Source organism: Centrocercus urophasianus, unplaced genomic scaffold (assembly GCF_019232065.1).
Source record: "Centrocercus urophasianus isolate 14NV4802_14NV808 unplaced genomic scaffold, USGS_Curo_1.0 seq_9, whole genome shotgun sequence".
Classification (NCBI taxonomy): Eukaryota; Metazoa; Chordata; class Aves; order Galliformes; family Phasianidae; genus Centrocercus; species Centrocercus urophasianus.
Genome location: NW_024885532.1, coordinates 16,676,467 through 16,687,716, shown reverse-complemented (window position 1 = coordinate 16,687,716; position 11,250 = coordinate 16,676,467). Strand labels below are relative to the sequence as shown.

Here is an 11,250-nt window from a genome sequence, read left to right as displayed (position 1 = left end):
ATAATTTTAGGTGAATATTCTCTTTTGATGAATATTTATATTGTGGAAATAGAAACACTTGAGAAGGTACATGAAAGTAATTTAAGAAAAAAAAAAAAAAGCACATGGGTATTTTCCCAAGAAAATAAAACAGCATAAATATGTATATAGGTACACACACGTAACCTGTTGAATTGTGGTTTCTAAATTTTCCGTACTTTAAACTCTGTATTTATTGCTTCATATAGTTATATTATTTCCAGTTATCATTGATGCTTGAAAAAAATTGTATATCTAACTGTACTTTTAAACCTAAGCTATATCTTTGAATCTCATGTGATTATGAAAAACAGTTGAATTTCCACTACTTCTTTTAGAAAAGCACCACAAGACTGATGCTCCTTGCAAGCCCCTTTTAAGCTTTATTTTGATGGTTGAATTGATTGATATGGTACATATGAGATAGTTTTGTAAAGACAGAATTGTATTTGATACGTGTGTTGGTGCTATAAATTAAGTGGTTCAGTTAATTCTGCTAAATTTCTGAATGCTTATACATAATTCTGTTTAGACAGATTAGTCAAACCTTAGCAAGCACTGAATGTTTTGTTGCCTTAATGGATCCTTGAGAATTATAATGCAACTAATTAGCAATTTTAAAAATGTTTGGAAACTTAGAACACAAGCTGCACAATGTGGAAGTTCTCAGCTATCAGTTGATACACCAGAAGGCTTGTGTAGTTTGTTGGATTTAAACTGGAGACCATTTCCCAAAAAACTGTAAATCACTGTGGTCAGTTCTGCTAAATTATGCTAGCAAGTAAATAAGTGCAGATATGATGCATTGGGTGTTAGATGCTTTACTTCCGGAATTATCACTGAGACCACTTATAACAGCTGTTCATTTTAATCTGCAGCCACAGCATTGTTTTAAAAAACAGAGTGGGTTTTCTTTTCGAATAGACTGTGCATTAAATGAGAATCCTATTATCAGCGTACCAAAGCAGTCTCTTAGAGTTCTTCTGGTCTTCTGGTCATTCCTGCTATGAACTAAATCACTAAATTTAGATAACTGCAGTCAGATTTAGCAGTCTGACGTGTGAAAAGTTGCATCATTTTGAAAATACCAAATGTGTGTGAAGTTTACTGTAGGCAAATTAAGTATATTTAAGAACGTTGATTTTGTTTGGAAAACAGTGAAGCCAATGTCCATGACCAGGTCTTCTCTTCAGTGGTGCTAAGAAACTGGAAAGACAGAATAAGCAAAAAATGGGCAAGTCTCTTTGATAGGAGATGTTGTCTTAGTACGTTTTATTATTCTTTTCTGTTATGGTTTCAACTGCAATAATGTATTTTGAAAGCTCTGCCTGTTCTTTAGGATTTGAAGAATCAGTGATTGAGTATGTAAAAACTATTTGCATCAACTTGTTCTGAAAAACATGAATTCATAAATCCATACTCATTGATTTCCATACTTAAAAACAGCATGATGATGTATTTTAAAATTTTAATCAAACTCACAAATACAATTGTTTCCAATCATAATGTTATCTGGTTTACATACATGGGAGGAGCATCAATTTATTCAGCCTTTGAGAAGAAGTTATCATTACCAGACAGATCTGCAGAAGTTGTGCAAAAGATATTTTGCCAAAAGCAACAGCAAAGGCAAGGTCTTGAACTTTGTGAGGCTACATCTGTATAGCAAAACAAAGAATGTGGAGAATGAGCACTGGATCCTAGTGATCCACACTACCTACTAGCTTACTTTCTGATGCTGTTTTTTTGACTGCTCTTGACTGTTTCCAAGACAAACCTGTGACAAACTTCAACTTTTGCAAGCAGAACATGAGGTAGTCTGTGCCTCTTAAGCTGTGAATAAGTAGATTTGTGGACTTATTTTGCTTGAAATACAGATACAACTTATGAGAATTTTCTGTGTTGAGTTTTAGGAATGTAGTTCTAATGAGAGATTTTCTTGCTATGGACTTGTATAAAACATTTTTACCTAAAGAAAGGAAAAAAAAAGTAGTCTGACTCAAATTGTTTTTGAAATGGTGTTACAAGCTAGTAACTATATTTAAATAAAATTGCTTCACATTTTTTTCATGGTTTGAGGTATGAAATCATTTTGAAACGAATGTCGATGCTCTTTTTATGTTAACATTTTCAGAGTTTTATAACAGTCTAATCAGAGCTGTTTTCATTTAAGAATTCTGGCTTGGACTAATATCTTCTGAGAGATATTCATATGTTTAATACTGATATTAATACAGCTTTTGTCACTAACAGGTATTTTCTTGGTGAATCTTTGGAAACACCTGTACGAATCACTTGTCGAGATGCTTTTCCAGGAAACACTACAGGAATTGTGTCTGCAGAATCTCTGTAATGACTTGTACCTTATGCAAGATGGAGCATGTTGGAAATATGACTTTCCGAAGTAATATTAAAAGCAGAGAGTTCCATTGGGTGGTGAAAAATTGTTATCAGAGGAGGGATAAATCTTAGCTTTGACATGCATTTGTGGGGAGATATGAGATGAGTAAAAGCTTAATGGAAGAAAGAAAGAGAACTTGAGGTCAAGCTGGAGAGATATCTGCAAGACAGCTCCCAAATAGCCAAACTAATGAAGAATTGGTCTAATCTTAGCAAGATTGTTGAATGAATATTGGAGAGTAAGGAAAAATCTCCTGTGCTTCTGTGCATGGACAGGAGCACATCCTTCTCTTTACATGACTGTACCTAAATTTAACTTTAAATCAACTATACAGTCTTTTTCTATAATTATTTGGCAAATGAATGATTTCAAAGATACAAAGCTCTTCTGATCATAAATAAATTGGGGAAACATTATCTAAGTGAAGGGGAGATTGGTTTCTTTATAATAAGAGAGTAAATAGATATTCTTTAATTTTGGCAGGGCACATAAAACTTTTTTGTACTGAGGAACTAGAATTGCATATGAAGTATGTTAGTCGCTACATAGTGGAGTAAAATCACTTTCTTCAGAATTGATTTTTTTAATGTAGAAATTTGTTTGTTTTTCTTTTTTCTGCTACTAGTTGAAAGAGTAGAGAGACGATGTATCCTGGTTTCATATTTTTTTCTAGGTGCATTCTGATGAAATACTGCAATGTTACACATTCTTGATAGCCAAATAGTAAGTGTGTTTTACACCAATTGGTTGGATTCAAGCACATATTAAAACTTGAGATTTAGCAAGTACACATCAAATGAGATACATCACACTACTGCAGTACACTGAAGCCTAGTTATAGCTCCTACTCCTGGTATTAGAATTCAGCCTATGTTGCTCCCTTTTACTCACTGAATTTGGAAAAAAAAAAAAAAAGCTGATGTCTAATACATTTTTAGGGGAAAAAGAAAGGAAAATTTGCAACAGTTGTTAAATGTGAAAGCATGCAGGTACGAACTTTTGTATCTTGACTGTGGAATCTGATATATTTTTCCTTTTCAAAATTGTAGATAATTCTGAGCAGCTCTTATATGAAATTGTCACACTTGAAAACAATTGATCCTGGCATTTTAATCAGTCTCTGCTCCCCGTGAGAAATCTGACTTTGGTTTCCTCTGGCCCTCTTGCTCTTTCACAGCTCTTAGCAAGAAGACAGAGAACAGCTGGAGTCCTGGGTAAAAGCTGATACAGGTTAAGACACTGAAGTTGGCTTACAGATTCCTCTTCACTTAATGTGAGACCATACTATGTCCTTGAAAACATGGAGGAAGCTGTGACACTGTGGCTTGCAATTGTTAACAATTCTGTATCAATAGTGTTTTGCAAACTGTGATTGCTGCGTACTAGACCAAAGAAAAGAATACGGGAAAAAAGTATTTAAATGGCAATGTTAAGTAAATTTTGTTGAATTGTGTGACATCTGCGAAGTATTTAATTTCCTGAAAAGGAGCTTGTATTAGGGTAAAATGCACAATATTTGTAGGAAGAATCTCAAGTTCCAGTTCCTTTGAATGTGTTATCCAGCATGGCGCCACTTTCAGATTTTCTGTTCTGCAATAACATGCTCATCTTGCTGTGAATGTTTTGAAAGCCTTTAATACTCTTTACCTCAGGAGTAGATGAGATGCTGTTATTTCCTACTAGGTCAGGGAAAGCAGCTTGACTCTAGACTGTTTCTGTCCTTTCTGTTGATTTGTGATTAGAAGCAATGGTAGTTATATGTTGTTGCATACCCTTGGTACTAATGGAGGTCACTCTGAGCCAGAAGCAAGCCACATGGCCTCATGTAGAGGAATTGTAGGTCGTATAAATTGACTGAGATTCAGCAAGTAACTGAGTTCATGTCCTCATCTGATAAAAGCATTGATGTCTTATTTCTTTGTTATATAGAATTGTACTCTTAGGGCAACAAGTACCCCAATGGATGGTCTGCAGTTCTCTCAAAAAAAAATGTGTCCAGAGTGTTTGTGTGAACCATGCTGTTCAATTGGGCTTTTTGTATCCTGCTGTCTCTCTGCCACTGCATTAGTCAATCTTTTTTTTTTTTTTTTTTTTTTGGGGGGGGGGGGGGGGTTGCGGGCTGGTGGGAGTTAGGTGGGTTGGTTAAGAGAGTTCTGACTTTTATCATATGGGCTGTAGACTTGTATCCTGAACTTCTTCAGCCATTGTGAATGAGAGTCTCCTGAGCTCTCACATTAGAGAATTTTGTTAATTATTTTTGGACTATGATAAACTTATCTCTTTGAAAAGTTCTTTAGCTCTTGAAACCACTTAGCTCAGTTATTCCCAATTACTCCTATTACCAACTTGTTCCAGAACTTAATTCCTCAGAAGGCCACAAATCTTCTAATTACAGCCTAAGCATATTTCATTATACACACTCGTTCTTGTGTCACCATTGACCTTCAGTATAAACAGGTTTCACCTGACCCTGAGGTATTTGTAGGCAATTTTTAAGCTGTGCTGAATGAGGGCATGGAAGAATGATATTCTGCAAATCCTTTTCAATAACCTGTTATTGCAGGGGGATTTGATGGCTTGTGGTCCTGTGCGCTTATATTGTGAACAGTGATTTCTGTTCACCTGTAAATGCCTTCATTGAGTTGATGAGTTCATTAAACTTGGTAGTTTCATATGCCTTTCCCACAGTTCCAGGAAAAGAAATATTATTGTATAATATTACAGAATAGTTCAGGTTGTAAGGGACCTCAGGAAGTATATCTCTAGGTTGACCTCCTACTCAAAACGGGGGCAACTATGAGATCAAATAAGATAGCTTAGGGCTTTATCCAGTCAGGTCATGAAAATACCCATGGATGTCTGTGCAACTTGCTCCAATGTTTCTGTCCTCATGAGTCTTTCTTTACAGCTGACTGAGCCTCTTCTGTTTCGGGGTATGTTATTGCCTTTTGTTCTGCTGTGCACCGCAGTTAAGAGATGAACTCTCAATATTATCTTGTGGGTGTGGGGAGGCTGCTGCTCGGTCCCACTGGAGCTGCATCTTCTTCAGGATGAACAAGACCTGTTTCCTTGGTCTCTCACAAAGCAACCGACTGCAGCCCTTGTAGAAGCCCCACTCTGAATTCATTCTAGTTTATTTATGTCTTCCTTGTAGTGGAAGAATTAAAAAAAAAAAAGTGTTATTCTAAATGTGATAATTAGTAAAGGGGGTTGATACTTTGTGATACTGTTAAAGCGCATTGCTGGCTTGCATTCAGCTCACAGTTTGCTAAGACCCTCCGATCTCATCCTAAGGAGCTACTCCTCAGCCAGTCAATCCCCAACCTGTATCACTGCAAGAGTTTTTCCCTTCTAAGTGCTGGACTTCACATTTGTCCTTGTTGAACTTCATGTCAGCCTATTCCTTTAGCCTAAGTCCATCAGAATGGTAACCTTGTCATCAAGCATATCAATTTATTTCCCTTCCAGTTTGATGTCATCTGCAACCTTTATGAGTAAGCACTCTATTGCCTCCTTCAGATAAAGATATTAAGCAGGACATACCCCAAGTAGAACCCTATGGCACTTCAGTTGTTATTGGCCTGCTGACAGAATACGCCCTATTAAACACAACCCTCCAAATCTGACCGTCCCACGAGGTTATTACTCATTTGATTATTCACCCATCTGGACAGCAATGTTCTAATGCGGAAACAGAAAGATGTCATGAGAGAATGTCAGTATGCTTGCTGAACTCAAGGTAAATTACATCTTTTGTTCTTCCTTCCTATACAAATTCGCATGGCTTGCCTTTCATCAGTTTATGGTGCTTGCTCCCTGTCACCACCTTCTTTGTGCACACAGAAATGTGTTCCAGGAGCCTTCACTCCATGACTTCCCAGAGTCTAAAGTGAGACTGACCATATGTGAGAATCCTTCTTTGTTTTTTTTTTTGGCTCAAAGCTTGCTTCCTGAGGTATTTCTTGTGATAAGACTCTGAGTGACTTGTCAAGGAGGCAACTGATGGGTGCTAACTGTGTGACAATCGATATCGCTTTGGGAACATTTGCAAGCCCCTTCCCCCAGAGCTGCTTGCTCTGTAGAAGAGCGGAAGAGTGCTCAGGAGTGTTCACTGGCGGAAGATCTGGCCTGTGGCCAAACCGCTCCAGCTAAGTATGGAAGGCTGGGGGATGATACCATTGTATCTTGCGAAGGCAAGATGCAAGTTGGTGCCTCCCTGCTTCCTCTTATCTGCTGGCAAGGCCAGAAAGATAAGAACAAAGGAGGTTCCTGCTGAGATCCCAGAGCCAGAAGCTGCCACCGCAAGGAGAACTGACTCAACCACCTTGGGTTTGAGCTGTCACTCAAAGGAGAGCTGACTCGACCACTTTGGATTTGAGCTGTCACTCCAAAGATAGCTGACTCAACCACTTTGAAGCATTGAAAAAGGGGCCATCATTACCATGGTCGTGGTCGTCAATAGAACAACTCTGCCTGACGACCCACCACTACTGAAGATCAAAGACTGAACTATGAACCACGCTGGATCCATGCTGGTGACTACGTCCCTCTTGCTTCCTATAAAGACCCCTTGCCTCTCCTTTCATATCTTTTCTATCGCCCTCCTTCCCTTCCCCATCACCCTAATTCATAATAGTGTCCGTCCTCCCCTTCCCCATTTCCCTGATTAAGATTTGTAATAAACTGGTCAGACCAACATTTGAACCGTTGTTTCTTAATCTCACTCCGGGTATATAGATAATAAAAGAACCTCCTCTCCCTCCTATAAATCGGAGCAAGACATTTTTTTATTGGCGTAGTCGGCAGGATACCCGCTGTGAGAGTGTTGTCCTTCCAGATATAGTTTGAAACTTTTTTTTCTGTGTGCACCTCCTGGAGTTGCAAGGAGCGATAGTTTTGAAAATTTAGATGCGAGTCCTTCTCCAGGAAGACCGCTCCATATTCTGAAACTTTACCTTTTATGTGTGTACCTCTCGGGGGCTTATTTTGACTATTTGCATTTTGATTAATACGTGTGTGCCTCTTCGGGAAGACTTCTCTGGTTATTTGGTAACTGAAGTGCGAAACTTGAAGTAATATTTTGTAACTTAAATGTGTGTGCCTCTCCAAGAAGTTTTATTTACTCTATTGAAACCCAGAAAGTGTTGCTTTAGCCTCACATTTTTTGTGCTCCCCCCAAAGAAAGGGAGGAGTGATTGGAGCATTTGCATTTGTTTAGGTGTGGTGTATCTCCCTGGGAGGACCGGTAAGGAGTAACTGAGCTTTTGAACACGTGTACCTCCTCCTCCCTTAGTATAGATCTTTCATTGTATTAAGAAATGAGTAACAGTATTGCCAGTATGAAAAGTGAAGATGTGTTATTTGACCTTTTAGAAAAGCATGGCGCTCGTCCCTCTTTATCAGGGGTGGACTGGGCACGCCAAAATTGGCATAATTTGCAGAGTATTTCGGACCGCATTAGTGTCTTACAGAATGAGGCTCGTACACGAGCTGGAAAAGGGAAGTCCTTTATTTGTGCCGTACTCGGGGCTGCTTTAAAAGCTGCCGTGGAGTTCCGAAATAAAAAGCATTCGGCAGAACTCCAAACCATAGAAGCACTGCAGGAATCGGTTAGAGTTACACAAGAATTGGTAAAAACTCTGCAGAATCAAATAGTGAACCTCGAGGAACAATTAGAAAGAGAGAAACGTAATTCGGCCTTGTTGCAAATGGCTTTTAAGGAACTGCTAACGTGTAAGCATGCCAGCCATACCGTCACCCACAATTTGCCTCGAGAAAAAAACTTTTCCTCAGGTGGAACTACCAGGAATGAAGGAAAGGCTAGACAAATTAGAAACTCCAATAGCTCCATTGCGTCCTTTGATAAAAACTGAATCCACATTCGATAACAGTGAGGATCTAGATCCTCAAATGAATGTTAAAGAAATTCCCTTCTCAGCCACCGAACTAGCAAAACTCAAAAAGGACTTTAGCTGCTCTCCAAAGGAATCAGAGACAGAATATGTATGGAGGGTGAGTCTCAGTGGTGGCGACCAGATTCAGTTAACAGAAAAGGAAGCAGAAAGTTACTGGGGACCAGGAGTATTTTTAACTACTGGTAACAATCGTGCTCCCTGGTCGTTAACACAAAGGGCTGCCTATTGGGCAGGTGGTCTCAACCCTTTAGAAAGGGGAGACCCTCTTGCCATTGCTGGAACTACTGACCAATGAGTAGAAAGCGTTCAAAAGGCTGCTTGTCTCCAATTGATGTATGATAGAAAGCTGCAGCCACATCATGAATCGCCCATGATGATGCCCGTTGATCCTGAGAGAATGACCCCTTTAATTAGAGGGCTTCCAGAATCACTGAAACCCATAGGCATACAATTACAAGCAAGGATACAAGCTATGTCACAGGGAGAAAGAACCCGGGCAGTGTTAGAAGAAACTGTAACCCCCAACCATCTGCAGTCAGGATGCAAAATATGGACGTGGGGGGAGGTAGCCCAAGAGTTAATTAACTATGGAGGAAAATATGGGCCGATGGTTTCTTTTCCCAGTAAATCCGAGCCAAGAGGCGTAAGGCTTGCAGCAGCCAATCTTGCCCCTAGGCCACCTATCCCAAAGCTCAGTGGGTCTGGAAGGGTCAATGAGACCAATGAGCCAGTAAAAACCAGTAGGCGGAATATCTTTCATAAACGTAATGGACTTTGGATTCTGGGCTGGAAAAAGGGTATTCCACGAAATTTGATGGATGGGTTGACAACAAATAGGTTAGAGAAATTAGTTAACTGGTGGCCAGAACAAAAGCTCGAGAATCTTGAGGAAAGCAAAGCCCCAGGTCCTAGGGCCTCTCTCAGGGAACCTGAACGGCTATCCAAGCCATTAGAAAACTGATGTCTCTGCCCCTCCCAGGTGAGCGGGGTGGGGGGCGGTGAAGGGTGGATGTATTAGAAAGCTCACAACAAAGGGGAAACACTTATCGCCTGGGCCAGCCTGTGTCGATTGGCTCAGCTAACCTGAGGCTTGTTTCCCTAACCTTAACGGGATACCTTAACAAATATCCTTGGAAGGCCAAGGACACCGCGAAAAAGGAATATAAAATTAACACTTGCTGGATTGTTTCCTCATTTGTTAACCATATTAACAAAGCCCCCCCCCAAAAAAAGGGCAAGTTGGTGTCTCGTTTTTTTTTTTTTCAGAATACTCCTATGGACCTTGACTGAACACAGAAAGGACTCTAATGTTTTGTGACAGAAATATTGAAAATTTGATCATGTTAGAATACTGAATATACCTCTTGATTACATTTTTGTATTTTGGTTGCAAAAGTACTATGTCTTGTGTTGTTGTGGGTAATAATGTTGTATCTCTATTTGTTATATTTATTTGTTATTGGTTATTGCCAAATGTATGGTTGCCTCTTTTCACTTTCTACTTTTTATTCATCATGTAACATTTGTGTCACCACTCCCGAGGTATCACCGAGTGGTGTCTGTGGCAAGTTGATATGGTGTGCTCTTGCAACTCTTATGTTTGTTAATTGTATGGTTCCGTGTTTTATAAGATGTGTTGTATCCTCTATGTACTTTGTAACTTCCTCTGCGGATGGGGAAGTCAAGCAGATCAGGGCAACATTTGTAAATAACCCTGATGAATCTCTTGTAATGATTGTATGAAACTTTTGATTCCCTGCCCCCTTTCCCCCCCCCCCCTCCCCCCTTTCTGTACCCCTACGCTTGCTATCTTTTTTGTTTGTTTGTTTTTTACTTAACCTTATAACCTCTAATTCAGCATGAAGTATATCATTTATAAAGACACTAACTTGGTGTCCTTTTCTATTCAGGTTTTAAAGGGAGACTCAAGTAGAGATGTAGTAGATGTTTCGGTGTGGAAAAGATGAATTCCCCTCTGTCTTTTGCATATTCCTGTTGTGTAACTAGTGAAGTAGAGACATGATCTTGCAATTTTTCTGTACAAGTTAACTTGTGAGCAAATGTTTAGAAAGACTTTGGAAAATAATTATTGGTAGCACAAGTTAAATCTTAGATTTTCTTCCATCAAAATGTTCAAGAAAAGATTGTATTTGTGCCAATTCTATAGAAATAAGGAGAGCAAAGACAATTAAGGGTTTAGCTTGAATTAGCTTGAAACTTGACTTTCACAAATAAATCCATCCTTGTCTAGTTTAAAGAAAGAATCAAGTCCTACACAGGTGTGAAAAATCACGAAACAGAGATGTGTAAACAAATCCATAAAAGTTTTAAAGAGAAAAATAACATTTCTCCAAAACTGGCATAGAGTGAAATATTAGGTGAAAATCCTAAATTACTTCTCTTTTGTTTTTTGAAGAGATATGCGTATCCTAAAGGTTTTTACTGAATGTCTCCAAAAACACTGTTCAGTTCTTCTAAAGTAGTGGTGGTGAGTTCTAATTGCTCTTAAATTAATTGTTTAACCCAAGAAAGTTGGAGCTGACCAACATATGGAATAGATAGAACAAGGTTAACCACACACCTGAGAAGCTGGATGACTACCTGGGAGAAATGAAAAACTGCAGAGTTCAACTAATGCAGATTGCCAACAGAGGCAACAGTTTCTGGGCACTTTTTTTTGTTGTTGTTTTTTGCTTGTTTGTTTTGTTTATTTGGTGGTTTTTTGTTTTTTGTTTTTTGTTTTGGTTGTTTTTGTTTTAACATCCTTGATTTTTCTTGAAGTTCTGGGATATGAGACTTCCTGGGAATCCTCCGTGGATCAGGAAGGTGGCAGCTGCTGCTAGGTAAGCATAAGTATAGCTTACTAAGTTAGGGAGAATCAAGCAGCTTTTCTGGCAAGTGCTAGACAGAGGCATA

General features: G+C 39.0%; 1 protein-coding gene across 1 annotated transcript; it reads left to right on the top strand.

Moving 5' to 3' along the window:
- The first annotated feature begins 7,526 nt into the window (after positions 1–7,526).
- Positions 7,527–9,295, top strand: LOC122171511. Its single transcript, XM_042839135.1, is given in 2 exon segments — positions 7,527–8,196; positions 8,198–9,295. Coding segments are annotated over 2 exon segments (1,557 nt in total). The 5' UTR covers positions 7,527–7,737.
- Positions 9,296–11,250: the final 1,955 nt, after the last annotated feature.